The following is a 23904-nucleotide window of genomic DNA, read 5'->3' as shown; positions in this document are numbered from 1 at the left end:
AGAGTGGGATGAATGTCAAGCCTAGATAATGTGCTCAAAGCCCAAGACAACATCAGACAAAGGTGAAAGGGCTACTCCAATTGAGGTAAATAAAGGAAATGCACTGCAGATTTAAATCTAACTGAGAAGCTTCTTACAGTAAAGAAGACAACAATTTGGCTAACTATTTGTGCTAGCTCTTTACTGATAACCCTATAAATACATATCCTACTGACCTCTGAAAGTTCAGATGGAATCAACCCCTTTTTAAATACAGCATTAATAACTGAAAAAGAAATCTTATTTCCTCTCTCATTCTTTAGCCAATTATTTTAATTCCACAACATCTGGTTAAAAGTCCTCATTAGAGGAGTTATTTTCCTTGTCAAAGAAATTATTTTCATGTTACTTGCTCCATCAAAACTCTGAAATTTTGGATAATTTAAGTCATCACTTAACCTTCTCTGCTGAAAAGAAACCAACCAACCCCAGGTTCTTAAATCTTGGTATTTTCCTGGTAAACCTTTGTACAACATTTATGGGATTTAGCCAAGGCAAATTAATTCTCAGTGAACTGTTAAAAAGCACCTCTCATTTCATGTGTATAAATGGCACATGAACTTGATGGTCCGAACAGCTCCTCCTGTGCCAGAAATAACTCGATGACTACTAAACTATTCTTGGTGGATTTGCATGCCTGGATCAACTGGATGAATAGCTGAGATGCACAGTACTGTATATCCAGCTTATAATGATGTATCACTAGCTGATTGACTTTTTTTCTAAAAGGAGCAGTACAATTTCAAACTCAAGCAAAGTAAACATATTTAGCAGCCCAGAAAATGCTAATATCACTTAGAGTGGCAGAGGTCACAGCTTTTTCAAAAAAAAAGGTAAAACTCAAGGGACAACGCTGTATGATTTTTTTGGATTATTTTAGCAAACAGCTAGTATAAATATGATGAAGTAAATTGCTTTCTTCTGTGCTGTAAATGCCCATTGCTTTATGGTTTGCAGAATGACTTTCAGGACCTACCACAGCATGGCAAGAAACCATCAATTCAACTACTAACTATATTGCTGTGGTGAGAGGGTTATCTTATCCGAAAGTGTTTGCCAAGTGTAGGTGACACAGCCATGAAACGCATAGACAGAAAATCCTTGGCAAGTTTATTCAGCAAGGACACCTGAAGCACACAGATCCAAAGCCCTCAGAATGTATCTCCACAGCATGTTGAGTCAGACTAGGTGATGGGAGGAATACTCCAATTGGCTTCAGCATACAGTGTTCGTGAAGAGAAAAAGATGGGTTCCACTTCTCATTCCTAACCAGCAACTCCCCTACTGGAAGTGTGCACGTGAGTTCAAGGGAAGACAGGATAAATTCCAATTGTGATAGTCTTTCACCAACTGAATAGCCTGCTGACCAAAGTTTATGTACAAGTAGATACTTGGTTGAAAAAGATATGCTAGGTTGATAATTGGATTTGAAATCTGAATCCAACAAGAAGTCAAATTTCTTTAAAGGCGAGAAAATTTGATACTGGTAAGTATGAACTGAATTAGTCGTGTGGAAATTATTTGAGAAACTACAACCTTTATTCAACCCTGTACATCTGTAGCAAACAGATCACATATAGTAGTGTAGAATTTGAAAAATTCGTGAGGAGAGACTTGATGGGGAAGAGGGCAGATTTTACAAATATAAGGAGATAGCTGTTCTGTGCCTGGGAAGTTTCCTAGCAGTATGTGAAGGTCAGATTGACAAAGGAAATGGAAATTAGTTACCGGATTGGCATTCTTTGCACCAACGCTTGCCCTCTGCACTATAAGCTTCTTATCCCCAAGCTGCATTCCATTCAACCCTGCGATAGCCTAAAAAGAACACATATCATTCAGAACAGGCAGGATAGAAGCATGTTTGGTGAAAACTGTCCAAGAACTGTATCATTTTCAAATGTTCAATATTATCTAGACTCAAAACACAAGCACACAAACTGGGGAAGACTTCCTTTGTGGACTTTCATGCAGCAAACTGCAACAATGTTCTTTATAATCCAGTTATGATTTCATTATTCAGTGGATAAAACAAATCATCCCCAATATCAGCCAATTTAAATACATTCTACAACAACACAAATTGCACATTGTTACATATGCTGTATAACAGTACAGAACAGCATGGATTAGGTTTTACCAACTCCCCATTTTGAATCCCAATTCCCTACTGACATTCCATTATACACCCATCAAAAAGCAGCCAACTGAATCCGTGGGCTTCTCCACAACTTTGCAAGGATCAGCTGGTAGGAAGTAGACATACCTGAAGCCCCTGGTGGAGACCCAGCAGAAAACTGATGAAACTCATCATGCTTATGGTTTGCAGGCTTGAGTGTTGGTCTCCACAGAAGTTTAAGCCTGCAACCAGAGATGCAATGTGATCCCAGGCTGTTTGAACCAAAAGGATGGCCGTCACCAAGCTCTCCTAGAAGCCAACGACTAAGGTAATCTTCAGGACAGTGGTCCACTTCCCCCTTACCTGCGGCCCTCAGGAGACACCACTGCTCCATGTGCTCTCAGTCCATCACCAGAGACAATAAATGCAAAGTGTGCAAGAGTGAGAATGACCGGTAAGATGTCATGCTCAGTTAATGAGTTAAAGTTTTATTAGTCACAGGTAGGCTTACATTAACACTGCAATGAAGTTAATAAAAATCCCCTAGTTGCCAGACTCTGGTACCTGTTCGGGTACACTGAGGGAGAATTTAGTATGGCCAATGTACCTAACCAGCACATCTTTTGGACCGTTAGCGGAAACCGGAGCACCCAGACGAAGCCCACACAGACACGGGGAGAATGTGCAGACTCCACACAGAGTGAACCAGGCCGGGAATTGAACCCTGATTCCTGATGCTATGAGATAGCAGTGCTAACCACGGTGCCCCCATGCTGCCCAGTGAGTCACATGACCTTAGAAGGAAACTACTGGCTGTAGTCATCAACAGCTCTGCATACAGAAATGTTAATTTACATCAATGGTACATTTAGCATACAAACTGCATGCAGCAGGTTAGAAGGCTGATGTTCTGGAACTGCTGCTGGTTTACCAGTCAGGACTGGCTTGTTGAAACGAGTTGCCATTTCTTATTCCTAAACATTTTTGTTCTGTTAGCACTAGCACCACTGGAAATCGATGTTGGAAAAATCCTTGATCAATTCGTGAACGCTATCACCGATTCTTTACACATTTGTTCAAGGCCATGAAAAGTTGTGATTGCACAAGTTTAGTAAACTGGCATCAATGGTCATTTTAGGTTTGTAACAGTTACAAAGTAAGGATTTCCACCTTTTTTTTAAGTGTTAGGTATGACAGCACTGATGCAAACTTACCGAGTGTAGTCAGTCGAAGCACAAGTGTGTTGACCAAAAGCGAGAAAAGTGATGTGAAAGGATTCACATGACACCCATCATGCAAAACAAGGCAAGAGACAGTGTACAATATACCGCGACAATGCAATTAACATCTGATCTCCAGTAACCACATGTGAAAAATAAATAGGGACCATGACATTAAAGTGAAGCACAGCAAACAAAAAAAAAACAAAAAAGCAAATGCAAGATAGAGAGAAAGGAAGTGGTCTAAACAGTGCAACTTTTTTCGATGCAGCCAAAGAGGGAGAAACAGCAAACTGACAAAAGCGAGTGCACAACAGAATGAGAAGTGGGCAACCTGCAGCATTACCAATCCACTTAAATTTTGATATTCGCAATGATCTTTTACTCAAAAATGTCACAAAGTACATTCCTTACCTTTTATTCAATACACCCAGGTTTTACCCGTCATTTTTTAGGCCTATTACCACTTGGAAAAGGTTGCCTCTGGTTGACTTAGTTATCCTCAAATACCCTCCCCTCAGTCATTTAAATTCTATCACTCCAAAAACCAACATAGTCACTTTACCAAAACAATCAGATCAAATTACAAACTCTATCATTGCACCTTTTCTGGCCTGCAGCACAAGCAGCATAAATACTCTGTTAACCAAGGCACAGGAACAGTTAAACTATCAACTGGGCAATGAATTGACAAGATATTGCTCACTTATCCAAAACATGCTATCCCATTATATTCAGTGACCTGTTATGGATCAGTGATATTCAAAAGGAACTCAGTATGTTATTTCCAATTCCAATAATGTAGAATTGCTCATACCTGATCAGTAACATTGACATCCACATATTCACAGAAGGCATAACCTTTGGATAGAGATGTTGCACTGTCCTTTACAAGGTTAAAAGCTTTAAGAGGGCCAAATGAAGTCAGAAGTTCTTTCACCTGCAAACAAAAACCAAAAGTGCAACGTTGAATGAGTAATTCTTCAAAACTGTTACAATGAAGTATTAAATACTGTACAAATTCCCCAAATTATTAGAGTTTGGAAATTAAAAACTCTATACTTTAGGTACTGTGCATAAAATGGTGAAAGAGCCAATTCAATAAACTATCCCTTTTACAATCAATGTGATTTTAAACATAAGCAATTCAATTATATGGCGACAGTCTGAAGTTTAAGAACAGGCCTTTAGTCAATAAAGATTTCCAGCTAAACATGCAGCAGTCAGCACCAGGCACTGCTACACACTAATCCACATCAGAATACCAATCTTTCAAATTCAACAGGGAATCCAATTGGGATGGTCCCGGAATTTGGCTCTGTCCTGTGTCTGAGCTTCCCAGGATGCTATTCGTCCAGATGTCTGAATTCATCATGTCTGTACTCTCCAGTGGGTGTGGTCCCAGTTAGTGGTGGCAGTCTTGGTCATGATTCAGAGTGAAGGTAAGTGGAGTTCCAAAGTCAGGTCAGAAAGCAGAGGCCATCTCTTGCCCAAATTCAGGCTGGCCCCCCATCCCTCCCACACACGAAAAGCTCCAATGGGCTTGTCAGCAACAACCCACAGTATAATCACTCCCCTTCCCCAATGGTCCCATCAGCAACAACTTGCCACCATCAAAGCTTCCCTTATTTTCTAGTTTAAACAAAACTATCCAAATGTAGAAAAAAAAACAGCCACCTCTTGCCTCCATATAACAAAGCTAGAAAGAGACACCCAAAATTTAAGAGATGATCCTACAGAGTCACTTAGTTTAAAAAAGGTTCCTTCACGTTCATCTTACATAATCTAGTTTGTCAAATTTGAAAACCTACTTGATTACTGTAGCAATGGAAAATGCTACTTAATGTAAATACAAGTTAGCTAAATCTCAGAAGTGATTTTCACAGCACAGATGATAAAATGTGGAATTGAAGACAGAGGAGAAGGAGGAAGGACCAAGGATCTACATCTTGGTGTCAGAGGCAAGCACAATTCACCAAAGATATTCCTTTTATAAAATGTAATCTGACTGTAGGTCTGTTCTTATACTTGCACTGATCCGCTAATTACAAACAACTTGGACAGCAAGGATCTGACTGGATTAACTTTAAAAGGACTTTTAAGCATTTTTAAAAAACACAATGGAATTGGACAGCGAATGACCCAACAAGGTCTACATTAGACCATGCCACTAAAAGAGTTTGCATACCATTAACAACTGGTACCACACACCATCAGAAAGTGTTAAAACACCATGCAATGTTCAAACAGGGGATACTATCTCAAGCATCACCCTGGCACCCAAGCCCATCAAAAATATTTCTAACAATTTGCTTTCTGGCCCCAGTGTTGTGAATTTCTTCCTTCACACTCTTAACATTAAACCACACCATTATCAACTTCACCAAATTAAATGCTGACAACACTTTGAAGCACTTACACTAAAATAGGTGAATAATCCCTTTGGAATTCATACAAATAAATATGTGATCACCAAAGTGTGTGACTGGAGGCCAGAGTTCTGTTTTACTGGATTGCTTGTCCCCAGCTGCTTGCAAACCCAGATTTTAATGTAAAAAAAGGCAACATTTTTCTTAAGGGAAATAGAAACTGAAAATTTTATTCTAATGTCAGTTGTTTACACACATTTATATCCATGGAGTAGACACACAGGAGGAAACAAACCACCTCCTTTATCTAGTTATACCTGTGACAGCTGTCAAGACTGCTCCTCAAAAAAACAGTAAGAGCTTATACTAGTGTTTAAAAAGAGAGTAAGTACTGTGATTGTTGGCCCTCTGAAGTGTGACAATGGGAAGTTAATCGCAGATAATAAGAAATTGGCAGATGAAATGGACTAATATTTTGTTTCTGTCCTGACTACAGAAGTATTAAAAATCCAGTTATAGCCGTAAATCAGGACGTGGAAAGGAGAGGATGGCATGGTAGCACACTGGTTAGCACTGCTGCTTCACAGCTCCAGGGACCTGGATTTGATTCCTGGCTTGGGTCACTGTCTGTGTAGAGTTTTGCACATTCTCCTTGTGTCTGTGTGGGTTTCCTCCAGGTGCTCCAGTTTCCTCCCACAGTCCAAAGATGTGCAGGTTAGGTTGACTGGCCATGCTAAAAATTGCCCCTTAGAGTTGTGAAATGCGTAGGTTAGAGGGATTAATGGGTAAATATGTAGGGATAATGGGAGTAGGGCCTGGGTGGGATTGCGGTCGGTGCAGACTGTGGGCCGAATGGCCTTCTGCACTGTAGGGTTTTTACGATTTCTATGATTCTAGAAACTTGGTGAAAGTACAATCACTAGGCAAGCAGTACTCAGCAAACTGATGGAGGTACGGCTTGACAAGGCTCTGATGGACTTCATCCGTGACTTAGGTTAGGACCTGAATATTTATGGTGACATTTACAAAGGACAGGAAACATAGTGTGCATGTGTCTGTTAATTAATGATGATGTTAGTACACGAGAGGGGGATGACCCAAGTTCAGTAAAACAGGATGTAAAAGCAGGTTCGGTTAAGATGAGAAATCCCCTAATTATAACTGCATGGTTTGAGATAATGGGAGCTTCTCAAAGGTACTGCAATAATCAGAGGGCTTTTAATCTACACGTAGTCTGGAAAAATCAGACGGGTAAAGGTAGCATAGATCAGTAGCTAACAGAGTGCTTTTGGGATAGTTTCTTAGAACAACATGTCCTGTAGCCTAATGGAGAACAGGTTAAACTCGGTATTGTGCAATGGGATTAATTGCTAACCTCAGTGAAGGCAGCCCTTGGTAGTAGTGATCATAATATGATTGAATTTTACATTCAGTTTAAGGGAGAGAAAAGTGCGTTCAAGGCTAGTATTTTAAGCTTAAATAAGAGCAATTGTGAGGGCATGAAAGCAGAACTAACTAGAACGAACTGGCAAATATGCTTAAAGGATAGATCACTGGCAGACATTTAGAGGGATATTTCAGAATATACTGAATAGACATTCCAATGCAGAAGATAGATTTCAAACAGAAGGCCCATCATCTGCAGTTACCTTGTGGCTAGGTAGCCGACAGCACCAGTGAGGGCAACAATAACAAAGAGAATCCTGCAAGCTGGAAATTTTGGTCTGGTTATAATTAAACACCGTGCAGGTTAGCAAGTCATGAACTATCCTGTGAAATGTGACTGGATACTTTCCTGTGTTGACACAATAAGGATGATTGTTTGGACTATGGTAGACACCCTGGAGCCACTGTTACCTTACACGATGAGACTATATGCCTTACATGCAGCTTGGTATAAACATTTGGGAGTTGTTTCTGAGTAACTCCTTTGTCTATAATTGAACACTGATCAGTTTCCAGTGCTATCATTGACTGAGTGCCAGAGAATATGCTGGAAGAATGTGAGAAGTTTAAGATATACTTTAAGTCTTTGTCTTCAGCAAAGACTCCATCACAAAGTCTGCCTTGAAGACAATCTTCAGAGAAGACAAAGAACCATGAGGGAATATCTATACCAGAGAGCAGCCAGGCCAATTTGCTCAAACCGGTAGCATTAATTTTCAGTCAAAAGCTTGAAGTTAAATGAGTTAAAGTGCTGCAACTAATGTGAGTTCAAGTACTGGTACCTAAAATACTGAATAAAGAGAATTGTTTTGTTAAAGTGAATTTGAGTTAACTCCTATCCTTTGGTTTGTCATACCAAGGAAAAGAACCTGGGAAAATTATTATGTTTACAGTTGAATAAGAAACTAAAAAAAGTTAACGACTGTATTAAACTTAAAGGAAAAAGCATATTTGCACAAAGACGAGTGGCAGGTCAGAAAAGAATGACAAAAAGGTTGATAAAGAAGGATAAATTAGAGCATGAGAGAAAGTTAACCAGCAATATAAAAATGGACAGCAAGGGTTTCCATAGATGTTTAAATAAGAGAAAAGTTAGCAAAGTGAGCATTGATCCCACAGAAAGTGCATCTGGGGAATTGGTAATGGAGAAAAGGGCTATGGTGGATGAATTAAATGGGTTTTTCTCACCTATAGAGGACACAAGTAACATCTCAGAAATTGCTGTGAACTAGGAAATGGAAGGTAGGAAGGAACAAGAAAATTACAAACACTAAGGAAGCGGTATTGAGCAAGTTGTTAGATTTGCAGGCTGACAAATTCCAGATGGATTTCACTCAAATGTCTTGAAAAAAGTGGCTCGTGAGATAGTTGACACATTTGGAAAATTAAAACCAAATTCCCTAGATTCAAGGAAGGTTCCACTAGATGGAAGATAGAAAATGTAACTCTTATATAAAAAGGCACGGAGACAGAAAAAAAATGGAACACTAGGCCAGTTAACCTAACATCCATCACACGGGAACTGTTAAAGACCATTATCAAAGGTATTAGGCCACTTGGAAAAAAGTCAAGACAATCAGGCAGAGTCAACATGGCTTCGTGAAAGGGAAATCATGTTTAACCAATTTGTCACTCTTTGAAGGAGTCACATGTGTTGTAGATAAAGGGGAACCACTGGATAAACAGTACTTAGATTTCTAGGAGGCATTTCATAAGGAGTCACATGAAAAAATTCTTGAATAAAATGAAAGCTTATGGTATGAAGGGCAACATATTGACATGGATTTAAGACTGGCTAGCTAATAGCAAACAGTTGGCATAAATGGATCTTTTTCTGCTATGAAGGATGCAATGAATAATATGAGGAGTGGTGTGCTACAGGGATCTGTGCTGGGGCCTCAACTTTTTACCATTTATATAAATGATTTGGATGAAGGGAATGAAGGTCTAGTTGCTAAATTTTCTGATGAAACAAAGATGGGTACAAAAGTAAATTGTGAAGAGGATCTAATGAGGCTACAAAAGGGACACGGATAATATTGAGTGTACAAAAATCTGGCCAAATGAGTATAACGTGGACAAATGTGACATTGTCAATTTTGCCAGAAAAGGCAGAGTATTAGTCAAACAGAGAGCAGCTGCAGAGTTCCAAGGTGCAGTGGATCTAGGTGCTCTAGTGAATGAGTCGCAAAAAATTAGTATGCAGATACAGCAAGTAATAATCCTTCATTACGAGAAGAATTGAACATAAAAGAAAGGACGTTATGCTTCAGTTATACATGGCATTGGTGAGACCACATCTCGAATATTGTGTGCAAGTCTGGTCGTCTTATTTAAGGATGTAAGTGCATTTGGATGCAATTCAGAGGTTTACTAGATTAATACCTGGGATGAACACATTGTCTTACAAGAACGCTTGGGCAGACTGGGTTTGTTTAAACTGGAGTTTAGGAGAGTGAGAATGACTTGATTGAAGTATAACATTCTGAATAGGTGGATGTGGAAAAGAAGTTTCCTCTTGTGGGGCAGAACTCAGGATATTGCTTTAAAATTAGGGTCACCCTTTGAGGACAGAGATGGAGAGAATTTTTTTTTCCTTGAAGGGTTGTGTGAATTTGGAACTCTATCTCAGAAGGCGGTGGAAGCGGATCACTTAACATTTTTAAGGCACAAGTAGATAACCTCTTGTTTGGCAAGAAAATCAAAGGTTACTGGGGTAGGTGGGAATGTGCAATCTGAAACAAACAGATCAGCTATGATTGTAATGAATGGCAGAGCAGGCTTGAGGGGCTGAATGGCCTACTCTTGTTTCTTATGTAACCTTCTGATGGCAGATGGACTTGCATACATCACTCCCACCCTTCTTCCAACATGAAACAGTTAACCCAAGCAGACATGTTCTGTCTACCAGACAGGCCAAAAAAAAACTGAACAATCTGCATGAAAGTCCTCTAGAATCAGAGTGCAGAGAGGTCATTCAGCCAATTGTATCTGTGCTAACTCTTTGTAACAGCAACTCAGCCATTTCCACTCACTTGCCCATCAAGTGCTTATCCAAACCTTTTTAGAAAGCCATGAACAAAACTGCCTGCACCACATGCTCAGGCACTGTATTCCAGTTTATAACGAATTGCTGCATTAAAGAAAATTCATGTCTCTATTCTTCATTTTCCAGTCACTCCAACCCTTTCGATGAGAACAGTTTCTCCCAAACAGTTTCTACTCTAGCTGGATCCCTCATGATTTTGAATACTTCTCTTAATGTTCTGCAGCACAGTTGCACAATGGTTAACACTGCTGCCTCACAGTGCCAGGGACCTGGGTTTGATTCACGGCTTGGGTCACTGTCTGTACATTCCCCACATGGGTTTCCTCCAAGTGCTTGGTTTCTCCCACAGTCCGAAAGACATGCTGGTTAGGTGCATTGACCATGCTAAACTACCCCTCAGTGTATCCAAACAGGCGTGAAAGCGTGGCAACTAGGGCATTTTCAGAGTAGCTTCATTGCATGTTAATGTACGCCTACTTGTGACATTAATAAATAAACATATAAACTCTTGAAAGAGGACCAACCCCAGCTTCTCCAATCTATCCACATAATTAAAATCTCATATTCCTGGAATCATTCTCAAAGCTTTATTTTGTGCAGGTTCTCTAAAATCTCACATCCTTCCTAAAGCCTTGTATTGGGCACAATACGATAGTTGAGCCAAACCAATGTTCTATAGGTTCATCATGAGTTATGTATAGCTCTAGTGAAGTAGTTCAGGATCCTGTATGCATTTCAACTGCTTTCTCAGCCCATCTAACCACCTTTAATGATTTGTGCATATACCCCTCAGATCACTGTTTCTGCACTTTAGAATTATACCCTTTAATTTATATTGAATCTTCTTGATCTTGCTACCAAAATGCACCATTTCATACTTCTCGCCATTAAATTTAATCTGCCACGTACCTGCCCATTCTATCAGCTTAAAGTCTCTTTATAGGCAGCCTGTTATTGCATTACAATTTTGCCTGTGAATCTCGTGTCCAATTTAAGTGAATCAAAGCTACTTGCATCCCACTGAAATTGGCCTTCCTCCAATTAAGTGATTTCACTATAGATTGTTCCTGGACCTTTCTATAGCTAATCTAAAACATGATGCAGTGATCACTATTGCCCAAATGTTAGTACGTTTATTCTCCAAAATCAAATCCTTCTTTATGGGCCAGAAACATATGGATCAAGAAAACTATCCTGCACTCTTCGCCCTCTCTGCCCTTTAATTATCCAAATATAGGTTCAGAGTGTAAACTCCCCTTTTATCACTACACTTAAGTTTTTGCACCATTATAATTTCCTTGCAAACGTGTCCTTTGATATGGTTCCCACTAGTTGATGACTACTAGGAAACAGCCACTAGAATACAGACACCTCTACTGCTTAAGCTGCCAAACTGCTTTCCGCATTGGTGACTTTGACACTACTGAGAAAGAGCACAATACTTGGAAGTGCCAACCGGCAATCACTGCACACATACAAGCTCTTTGCTTCTTTTGAAAAGAAGGGATCTCCCTTCTACATGATCATTGATCCAGAACCAGAGACAACCTTTAAGGGAAGTTTCTTCATAATTGTCCAGCTTATATTTTAAAATTTACATGATCAAAGAAAATGGTCATGGACGAGGGATTACTACTTCAATTTCATTTAATAAAACTACATGATAACAAGAGGGCTGTCACCTTTGCTTTAATTCTTGAAGAAAGACTTGAAATTAAGGGGCAAGATAATTACAAAACCAGTATGTAAATTGCCAGAAATTTCAAGAAACGTGTTATCCCAAAGCGTACATTAAAGCTTGGCTTTATTTGTTTTGAATCTGTTGAGAGCACAGGGATTCAAACATTTATCAGGCATTCCTTTAACTAGGATTCACACACTTGAGCTCCCATCTTGTACTTGGGTTCACATATCTTGTGGATCCTGTATCCAAAATACCAACAGAATCCAGGTATATTTTTCAGAACTCTGGACTCCAGACATAGGTTATTTTTCTAAACGTACAAGCATATTGAAGTGTCTTCAGCCTTCAAATTAACCCATTGAGGACAATCTGCACCTATTCAATTATATGGTATTATTTGTAGATGAAGAAATGTTTGTATGGTTTCCAAACATTGATATTTTAAGGATTCAAAGTGATTGGAAAGCAATGAATACATTCTTACTAATCAAACAGCATAAAATAAATGTGGTTCTCAAGGGGTTAATAAAGGCAATTGAGGAACTATAGGCTCAAAGATCTCTCCCAATAATCCTTGACTATATGAAAAGTTGGAAAAAAAAGGGAAAAAAAAAAGTCTTACCTCCTACAGACACATATCATAGGTCTATATGGACTACTTACACCACTACTTAAAGTGGTTTATTCATTTGTACCAAAAACAAGTTTATATTTGTTTTCTCTTTGTTTTAGGTCTACCCTCAAAGCCAGCGAATGCTCCCAGAAAGGCTGGGCAGGTCCTAGAGTTGAGGGCAGAGCAGAGCAGCTGGCTCCAAGGGTATCCGAGTGCGGGACATGAGCTCTTACTTGCCTTGTCTTACAGGTTGGCATGGCAGCAGTAGATCAGTACTACTGAACAAACTATGCGCCAAGACTTACGATCTTACAGGCCCCTAGCTGGGGACAAAGTGGGGGAACAAAAATGAAAGAGCCATGAGTATCAACCAGCAGTGACTACAAAGGAAGGAGTCAGTATAACACTGGCTCACAAATTTAGAATTAGAAAACAAAACTCCCTGTTCTCATTAAACCGTGCATTCCAGATTTTCTAATGCTGAATATCAATTACAGATTAATATCAATTTCTCCAATTGCTTCCCCTTCCCAGTTTTAGGTGAGTGTTAAGATAGCTAATATAGATAGCTACAGAAATTAAATAAAGTGTTGCCAAGGATCATATCATGTTTTTAACATTTGGAATCTATTAAATATTTAGCATAGAATTAAGAAGTGAAATTGCACTTTAAGCAAAGGTTTGCTATTAACTATTAAAGTGAGAATTGAACTATCCAGTAAAATGAATTAATTTATTCATGCAAGGCACATAAATCAGGGCTCAAAATTAACAGCGATCCAGTACTTACAGATGGAAAAGTAAATTCAAAGTTTGTTTTAAATAATGCAGTCACAGTGCAAACCTCAATAACTTCTACAAGAACTTAATTAAAGTTGAGTTTTCCCAAGAACATCTCAAATCATCGGTTTATAACCAGTGGTTATAATTAATTTGCCAATCTGTACGGCCACTGGAGTAGTTTTATTTTTTGCTTTGAATTTACTTACAACAGTTGAAGTCTAGTGCTTCAGGCATGCATTAAATTATTCTTTCAGATTGTTCAAAATTTTTTGTGTTTCATCTTTAGGAAACTTACTTGCAGATAGTCCAGTCTGGGGGAGGAAAGATTCAGAAGACATTTAAAGCCAATGATGTATTTTTTAAAAATTGGAAAATAAAAACTGCGTATTGGTCAGTACTGTACGTACAAGTGGATCCAACAGTTAAGTTGTAGCCCAAAATTTGTGTGCCCGCCAACCACCTCTTTAGTTTAACAAAAAAAAATACAGATCAAGACCATTTTATAAAAATAATAAGCCAACCTGATATGATCCTTCCAGGGCAATTTTATAGTAAAACCAAGCTCAAACTATACAAATTTATCAATTTGTTTTTAATACTACATATCATAAGGTAGTAAAGAAATTGACTGTAATTGCATCTCACCTTAAAGTGCCGAACGGTTTAGGAATCTAAAAACCTGTAAAAACTGAACTGCTGTGAAAAGAAAATGGGGCTAAAAACGAAAAGCTTTACCACTGGAAAAATAGGCCATGTTTGAAAACTGAAAGTTCTACGATTCAAAATACCTGCACTAATTTACAAATAATTGAAATGCTGAAATGGAAAACAAAGCCAAACTCAGGAGTCCTAAAGTAAAAAAAACCCAAATTTCTGCAAAGGGGAAGGAAAGGCCCTCTTAAGATGCAAAATATCTTCCATTAATGTTGCTACGGAATGGATTTCACTTTTTTGTTTTGTTTGTGATGCTGGTATTGCAGATCTGGATCTTTAAGACATTTTGTCACCCTTCAGCAGCTTGAGTTGCTAACTCCCTTGCTAAAAAAGGAAGCTAGTGAAATTTGCTTGAGCAAAAATGGTGACTCTATATGTTAAGTAACATATTCTACACCAGCCATTTTATTAGATCAGCATTTTCACACAAGCATTTTCACATTAAAAAAAATGATTTGGGGAGAAATTGGGACAAAAAAAAAGAAAAAATGCGCTATTATCGATTACAAAACAGGAAACAATACGATTCGCCCATCATCCTCACCATAAAACAATAGATGTTCCTTCTTCAGTGATTTTCACAAGGATTTTATACATAAATCTCATTTTAAAACACCTCAGTATAAGGATTGGTCCAATTTAACTAGTTCATTGAAAACAGTAAGTGATAAAGAAAAAAAATGCCATCTTCAAAAATTAGTTTGGAATTGCATTGGAGAAAGCTGACACCTTGAACAGTCAATAACTGCTTCACAACTATCAGACCTGCCGTATTTGGTCAGTGGCATAAATCAATGCAGCTTTGGATATATGAAATTGATGAGGAGAAAGAGCAGGACCACACTTGTCAGCTTTCTCCGAGTGGGTTGTATCCATAGCTACCTGATCATCATTGAGGTAATTGGGCAAACCGCCAATGAAAAGCTTGTGTGGAGAATCCGGAACCACTGTGGAGACAACACCTACAAAGAGACAAGAGAAACAAACATGGCAATATAAACATCCTGGACTAAAAGCTAGTGGGATTATGGGTCATTATGTTGCACATTTAACAAAAAAAAATCAAGGAAGGAAAAATATCAGGATCACACAAAACATTTTACCTCATGGTGGGAGGTAGGCAAGGGATTCAGAATGTCTGAATCACTGTGGCGATTTCTATTTAATGGGTAGGAAGACATGTTGCAATGAGATACACAGAAACTATATCCTAGAAGTAAGATGATCTGTTTCCTTGTGGTATGTGAGTGTAACTGCAGACTTGACGATGCCATCATGCTTATGGATGATGTGTGCCACCACCGGGACTCGAGCCATCTTAAATTTGTGGAGGGGACAAAGGAAGGGTTCAGATAATGGACCTTAATTATATTTTGTCTCCGAGAACAAAAGATAAATATATATATATAGAACACTTAGGAAAACATTATATGTTGGAAGTTTCTTCCTGTACCTTAATTTGAATGAACTCACCCCTCGTTTAAAAAAAAGCAAGCCACATATGGGTCAGAGGAAAGCAGAAGCGTAACTGGTAAAACCTTCTGACTTACAGTGTTGCGAATGTGGCCCTAGTCACATGCGCACGTTCCCAGGCTGGCGTAGAATCTTGCTGCGCCAGCTGCTCCAAACCGGAACATAAAGACTCTGCAGGTTTCCAAAATCCACAAGTGAGTGAACTTTTAATAGTTGCAGGGATTAAGAACCGGTGAGGATGGAAGAGATTAAAATGAAGAAAAAAATTGAGAAAATGTCAAAAGGAAACAGGAAAAAATAAATGTTCAAAAGGCAAGAGGAAAAAAAAACAAAAAAGAGAAAAAGAGCAAAGTGAAGGTGAATTCTTTTCATAAAGTGTATTTCCTCCACCACCCCATGCCCAACAAGAGCTAAAGTAGCATTTTGTTTCCAAATTTCAAACCTTAAATAATGGAAGCCAATGAATTTTATGTTTAAACATTATCTGAACCCATTGACTATCATTACTGAATCTCTGCTCAATTTACTTTCTGCTTAATATTACAACATCTAATATAACAAAGTAATAGGGGCTTTAGTGAAACAATTGCCAAGCTTCTGCTTAAGCTAAAGATGCACATTCACTTATCTAAGTCAAATGTTTTAACACGTTGTGACACTGTAGTGCTGCTAGTGTTGCAGGCACATGAGTTTGAACATGTAATGTTCATCTTCCACTATGGAAAGATGGCAGAGTCAGCAGCTTCCTTGGAAGACAAGACTCGAAGATCTTAGCTTAACTCTTCACCACTTGAAATAACAGCACCCCCCTACCCCGCGCGCACCCCCCCCCCTCCCCCACCATCCCCCCAGCATATATTTGAAGTTACTTCAGGTAACAGGAATAGCATTGTACAATATTTTCTGACCCATTTTAACGTCATTTCTGATGTCAATATAATAGTTCTCAGATCAGGTTGCAACTCAGAGTGTTCACACATTCCGAGTCAGATAGTCACCCTGAGTTTTTCAGCCACAGAATTACAATTCTGCTGTGCGTGTTCTGACACTGACTTTCCTTGCATTTTGTTTGAAATAGTATCTGCATTTTGTTTTCAATTTTGTTTTTGTAGATGTTTAAATATATAGTTTTAAAAAAAATTTTAGTCAACAAATAGCTGATATGAATAACATTTTGGTGACCTGACATTACATCTGATGCATGCAGTATACTTAAACCTGCAAAGGAAGTCCAGCACACAGATGTTGCATTTTTTGACGGACCTGGAACATGGAAAGAAGGTTGCTCAGACATGCCTGGCAGAGGTTGGTAATCGTGGGGACGTCGGATCTTCAAAGACTGACCCTGGAAGATGATGCCATCGAATGCCATGGCTTGTGTCGTTTCATCAACTGAACGGAACTAGGAAGAAAGACCAATAGAAGAATATTAAAGATACTATATTTTAAAAAAGGCAGAGCAAACAGACAATTAACCAGACCCATAAAATGCTTAAGTGCTTTTAGGGGAACTGGTCTTAAATGAATCAAAACTCAAGGCAAAGCTGTAGCAGCAGCTCTGTCCTCTGGCAAGATTTAAATAAGATGCAACTTTCACACAGGGAGGGGAAATTCAACCGCTCCTTGCATAACAATTCAAAACCAACACTGTTATAATTGCTTTAAGAGGCCAATAACTTTGAAAGAAATTTGAACGTCCCAGTTAACAGCTGAAAGGATGACCCAAAATTTCATGTTACTCTAACAAAAGACTAAAAAGCACTACTGACCAAACATTTAGCACACCCATAAACACACTTCATAGATATAATTTACACTGTCCTTTAAGTAGACATTCAATTCTCATGCTACCAGTCTAAGGTAAATTGTAGTGAGGGTTTATTTCTATTTTTTTTTCTCTCTCAAACTGGGAACTTTTAATCGCAGGGCTGTCTTTCACAGTTAAGTTTTCTCTTTCTAGCTTAAGCTATACGAATCTACTAGCCTAATTTTAAGTCCTCACAAATTGTCTTTTTAATCCTACCTAACACAAGCTCCCATCCACATTCCGGCTTGGTGAACCACAACATCTTGCAATTTGTAGCTCCCTTCCCTCTCCCAGATTCTGCAGGCTAACTTTGTTTCAGGTTTTCAGGGATATCACCCAAAATCCATCTCCGTGGCAATGGACAAATGTGATTCACAAGAAGAAATGTTGATTAACCACACCCCCCTGCACCTCATCCCTGGAAATAAATGTACAGTTTAAAGCACAACTTTTTAAAAAAAAATTCATTTGTGGGACATGGGTGTCACTGGTTGGCCAGCATTTATTGCCCAGTCCTATTTGCCCAAGGAGAATCAACCACATTGCTCTGGCTCTGGAGTCAGATTAAGGTTAGGCAAGGTAAAGAAAGCAGATATTAGTGAATCAGATGGGTTTTTACAACAATCGACAATGGTTTCATGGTCATTGTTCGATTCTTAATTGCAGATTTTTTTTTACAACTCAACATTCTCAACACTTTTTTGGAAGTTGAGACTCAAGCTGAATAGGAGCACGCAGGCTGTGCCAATGCCTCAAAAGTTTTAACACCTTCTTCCCAGGAAAAAATCCCCGCCCCCTTTAATCTTTAACAATCAAACACCACCTTCACGAAACTGTGGATCTGTGTGCCTAGATCCCTCTGTATACTAATATTTCTAAGGGCTCTACTATTTACTGCATACTTTCCTTTTGCAGTAGTCCTTCCAAATCCATCACCTCACATGTGCCCGAGTTAATTCTGCTATCTTTCAGACCTCATCTCCAGTCAATTTATATCTTGCTGTATCCTCCGACAATCCTCCTCACTATCCAATACCCCCCCCGCCAAATTTTTGTATCATCTGCAAATTTACTAATCAGACCATCTACGTTTTCCTCCAAATCATTTATATATATTTCAAACAAGAGACCCCAGCACTGATCCTTGTGAAATACTGCTTGCCACAAACCTGCAGTTGAAAAGTACCCTTCCACTGCCACTGTCCGCTTTCTACACTCAAGCCATTTTGTATCCATCTTACCAGCTCACCTCAGATCCCAGATGACTTCTATATCAGCCTGCCATGAGGAACCTTATTGAAGGCTTTACTAAAATCCATGTATACAACATCCACTGCCCTGGTCACTTTTTTCCTCAAAAGAACTCAATCAAGTTTGTGAGACACAACCTCCCCTTCACAAAACCATGCCACCTATGGCTATTAAGTCTATCTTGTCCCTAAGAACGTTTTCCAATAATTTTCCCACCACTGATGTAAGGCTCACAGGCCTATAATTTCTCAATTGTTCTTCTATTTAAAAAGGACAGAACAGACAACGTTAGCTACTCTCCAATCCTCTGGTACCCTGCTCTTGACTAAAGAGGATACAAAGATTTTGGCCAAGGCCTCAGCAATTTCTTCTCTCGTCTCTGTCTCTCCGCCTATCTGCTCTGAGGACTTGTATACTTTAATGTTTTTTCAAAACCTCCAATACCTTCTTCTCCCCTTTTATCTCAAATGTCCTAGAATGTCAACATCCTCCTTTCTACATTCACCGCATTCTTCTCCTTTGTGAATACTGATGCAAAGTACAGGTCATTTCTGTCCTTTCATTTTACCTTAAATTAGAGACAGGGTCTCAAAATATAACATCGTTATAAATCCCATAATTGTAACAACTGCCAGACTTGGAAGCAGATCATCTGTCTACCCTCTCCAATGGAAACATGTACACAACCTAAGCAACTAAAGGCAGATAATAGTGAAATTCTTACATAAGAATTTAAAAAAAAACTACAGGGTCATTTTGTAAGCAGTTAGCTAAGAGGCAGAAAATACAATGCACTTCTTCAACAACTGTTAATAATTCAAATATTCTTCTCATCAGTTATAGATTTTCTTCCCGTAATTAACGCATGCATGTTTAATGACATGCCCAATTATGGCCTACACTGTCAAGCTCAAATTCAGTTTAACCATTCAATTAGATTACGGTTTTAACTTTTCAAATAAATATTATTCTATATTTTGATATGCACATGCCTTCAGAAGGATTAACCAAAGGCAGTGCACAAGGAACTATCCATTTGATGGCAATTCTTCACTTCAAAATAGGATCTTTATCAATGATCCCTGGACTAGCACACATTTTCTATTCAGTCCAAGCATCCAACAACTTGCCCTTCAAAGGCGGCTGGACAAATATTTGTTTCAGAAATAATTGGATAGAAATTGAGGACACAGGCTTACCTCGAGAAAAGCAAAGTTTTTATCTTGGTTGATTTGCACAGCCAGTACAGGGTTCCCTGGAGCCTGCGACAACCCAGCAAGGCGCATCTGAGCATTAAAGAAATCTGCCATGGCTTCCTAAGGGAATAAAGGGTATTCATAGACACTTTAAAATCTGAAATTGAGCACCACTGTATCACAAACGCATGCACTTTTCCCCATACTGACATGCTTAAAAAGACAGCAGGTAACAGCTCAGTTTTCCATTAAACTCATACAATTCTACCTACACAAGAACCATTATCAAAGTTGGTTTTTCTGACAATCTGCAAACATGTTACACAAATGATTATGGCTGGGAGAGGAAGGCATTGCTATTTATAAAAAAATCATAAAAACAGCTCAAATTGTTGTTCCTGTCTCTCTACCTTATCAAAGATGCTATGGGGGAAAATTTATATATGGTTTTATGACTGATTTCCATGTGTTCACCTTGGCTCTGAGCATTGAAAGGTCTATCTGATCAGAGAATGAATGCTGGCAACAGACACATGCTCACTTCACTTCCGGCAAGGGTTGTACAGCAATCATAAAATAAACCACAGCTAAATTTTACATTATTGAGCCTAAAGATTTAAATATCAATTCTAATCAGCTCAGTGTCACATTGCACGGCACACTGACCCATTAAATTTTTTGGGGGGCGGGGGCAGCCAAAAATGTTACAAAATCCAAAAAGCTCCATGCTTGTAAACAGTTAAATAGAATTATTAATACTGTCTTTAGATGCTGTTAATCCCCACACATCTTATTCCCATAAACAACACAGCAATAACTTTTTGAAGACAGAATTATTAAGACACTGACCCATGGAGGATATAGCAACCTCCATACTTTGCTAATTCTGCTTACACCCGATTTCTGGCATGCTAAGGCTTCATTTAAAATTTCTTATTCCCTTTCTGGCCTTGTTTCTCCACAACTCTAAACTCGTCCATGGTTTGAACTCTTCACCCCTCCGTCTCTGTCCCAACTTTTTGTCTTAGTTATGTCTTCAGGCAGCGCTGGCTGCATACTTTGGAATTCCTTCTTTATATCTATTATTGTTTCCACCTTCCTCTCCAAGTGTAAGCCTTTGCTCAATAGTAACACACATCTGAGCTAACATAGATTCAAACCTGACTTGAGACTTGAGCAAGGAATCGAGGCTGACAATGCAATGCCATACTAAGAGTGCTGTGACATTACAGCCATTGGCTTTTGGATGAGGAGTTGCTGATCTGAAGCTTTGCCACCATCAACTGGATGCAAAAGATCCCATGGCACTATCTGAAGAACAGGGAAATTAATCTTGCGCCCTGACAGACATTTATCTCACAAAGAATACTTCACTGTGTACAAATCAGCAGTTACGTTTCCACATTACAACAGCGATTGAAGTTCAAAAGAAAGTATGTTGAGATGTCCTGAAGTCATGAAAGGCACTATAAGAATGCACATCTTCCTTTGTTTGCAATGGTTTTTAATTGTTACACATTTTCATCCAATTTTAACCCAATAAATTCAGGAAACCATCAAGCATAATCTTTATTCTCCTTCTTAGCTGCAAACTAGTACAGACTGGGATTTTCCAACTCCTGTGTTTGTAACCCTGAAACACAGTATCTACTATCTGTCCCACCATTCATTTTGAAAGTGGAAAGGCAAGCACACAATCATTTTTAGCTAGATGACCCATTTCTTCTCTAGAATTTCCAGTGCTTTGACCCATCTACCCAATCTTTTCTTTCAATCTTTTTAATTAGATTGGTTTTTGTTGTGTCATTAAGTCAAACCAACACAAGGACAATAAAATACATTTCGAAACTTTGCACTTGCCTCTGTGACACCAAAGGGTATGTTACCAACATACAGTCGTCTGGCTTGCCTGGTCATTTGGCTCCCAATGATAGGAACCTGTGTTGGTGTGATCGTCACACCACCTACTGTGGAAGTCGCCAACAGTGCTGTAGCAGGGATCTGACCGGCAGCTAAGGAAAACAGAGGGAGACAGATTCTTTTTCTTAGTGCAATATGGATATGTTCCCTGAACAGCAACACTACAACAGCCAGATCTAATTCTCACTAAATGCAACATAATAAATTGGAAGAATCTACCTTGCATTGCCTTGTACTGCATTGGGGTAATGTGCTCAAAGCCTGGAGGAGGCACATCCCAGTATCTGTAGGGCTTCTTTCTGCGAGAGCGACGGGGAGACCGACTGTCGGAAGAAAGCAGACAAAACTTGCAAAATGTAATGCTTTCACAGAGAAATGTATGCTACTGAAGTATCAAAAAATTATCCTATCTGGGTGCGATATAACTTATCTGTGATTTGAAAAATTCATCACATACTACAGAAGGGTAGATCATAAAAAAACTTCTTGAATCCAGTGAGAGACTGCCCTACAAGCAACATAAATAAGAACATAAGAAATAGGAGCAGGAGTAGGCCATCTAGCCCTTCGAGCCTGCCCCGCCATTCAATAAGATCATGGCTGATCTGTTGTGGCTCAGTTCCACTTTCCCGCCCTCTCCCCATAACCCTTAATCCCCTCTCTTATCAAAAACCCATCAACCCGCTTCTTAAAAATATTTAGCGAGGCAGCCTCCACCACTTCAACGGGCAGAGAATTCCAGAGATTCACCACCCTTTGAGTGAAGAAGTTCCTCCTCAACTCCGTTCTAAACCGCCTCCCCTTTATCTTGAGGCTGTGCCCCCTAGTCCTACTGTCTTTTTTGAGCGGGAAGAGTCTCTCCACCTCTATCCTATCCATCCCATTCATCATCTTATACGTCTCAATGAGATCTCCCCTCATTCTTCTAAACTTATCCTGGCACACCTCTGCCCCAGAGAAACAGCAAAACTATCAACAGAGGGCACCTTACAAGGGAAAGGCAAGCTGGCATCATGGAATCTCTGGTGTGCATAGCACCTTATGTTGAGTAAGATAGATTCATCTATATTTGGTGCATTATATGGATTTTACTTTTCATAAAAAGCAGATGGCTTTTAAAAGTAAGTAGTGTTTTAATACAATGTGCTATGTGGTTATCCTGCAGAGTTCTTCTGCCATAGATTTTAGCCAGATGGTCCATTTCTTCTCCAGAATTCCTAATACCTTGACTTGTTCTCTTTTTCAATGAGAACAGCTGCACTGAGGGTTGTATCAGTCCTCTTGGTTCCTCAATTGTACTTACTCAATTTTTTCTCCCTTAGGGCTACAGCTTTCATTTCCTACTTGGATATCCTCAAACAGTACAGAAAGATGGTGAAGTCATAACCACTACCTGTTCAAAAACTGAACAACTATCTTGAGTCTTTTATCTGGCAGAGTCTTCTGTAATTCCTCTACATACCTAAAATACCTATTTCCACAAAGACTACGCAGCCTCTGAACTATACCTGTAATAATTAAATGATCAACTGCCACTTTGTTAACAGATTCACCACTGAATTCAAGATGGTGCAAGTTGCTTTCATCTCCGAGCACATCAGGACACATTAAGAACTGACTGAGAGTAAATCGTCATGTTGACACAAGGTAAGGAAACTATTGACTTGATTTTGACACCAGTGCCCAAGAGGACCAGCCCTCAGTGTACAGGTACATGTTATACCATTCACCTTGATAAACATTAATTATTTCTGGACTACAGCATAATATTTTGTCAAGGTTAATAGCCCGCTTTGTGCTGTTAAAGGGACTCAAGTCCATGAGACAGAAACCCACGTTTTCCTAACTTCCCAGAATTCTTAACCCATTCTGCTCTTAGAGCCACTACTTTAAATCTTGGGATGATGTGGTTGCCTCCAGACAGAAACAAGTTTAAAAAGGTGTGGGGAAAAGGACAGCAGAATGGAACTTCAAGTACTAGTACAGATATGACAGGCTATATGGCCATCCTTCGACTGTAAACCTGAAGATAGTGGTCAGCAGCAGATTTTTTTTCTTTCAAGAAAAGAACATATTTTTGAAGGATGAACAAATTGCCTCATCACATGGAAATTCTTTCTAGATTTGTCCAAAGAAGAATGTTTGCAGGAGTGCATTCTGTTTTGGCTCTGGTGTAATCAAAAATTAAAGACTGGAGAAGATGCAGACACCCCACTGGATAATT

At 39.1% G+C, this 23904-nt stretch overlaps 1 protein-coding gene across 1 annotated transcript in view; it reads right to left on the bottom strand.

Annotated features, from left to right (window-relative positions):
- The window catches only part of LOC145356394 (splicing factor U2AF 65 kDa subunit-like), a 45458-nt gene that overhangs the window by 5528 nt on the left and 16026 nt on the right, over positions 1–23904 (bottom strand). The window contains exons 3-9 of the mRNA XM_080209084.1: positions 21900–22003; positions 21621–21772; positions 19764–19880; positions 16770–16908; positions 14916–14995; positions 4193–4315; positions 1768–1854 (exon numbers count right to left, since the gene is read on the bottom strand). Of these exons, the coding sequence (XP_080065210.1) occupies positions 1768–1854; positions 4193–4315; positions 14916–14995; positions 16770–16908; positions 19764–19880; positions 21621–21772; positions 21900–22003 (802 nt within the window). The remainder of the gene's footprint in view (positions 1–1767; positions 1855–4192; positions 4316–14915; positions 14996–16769; positions 16909–19763; positions 19881–21620; positions 21773–21899; positions 22004–23904) is intronic.

This window comes from Carcharhinus amblyrhynchos, chromosome 21 (assembly GCF_965287045.1).
Source record: "Carcharhinus amblyrhynchos chromosome 21, sCarAmb.v2.hapA, whole genome shotgun sequence".
Classification (NCBI taxonomy): Eukaryota; Metazoa; Chordata; class Chondrichthyes; order Carcharhiniformes; family Carcharhinidae; genus Carcharhinus; species Carcharhinus amblyrhynchos.
The sequence above is the reverse complement of the archived record's forward strand: the minus strand, read 5'-3'. Positions and strand labels throughout refer to the sequence as shown.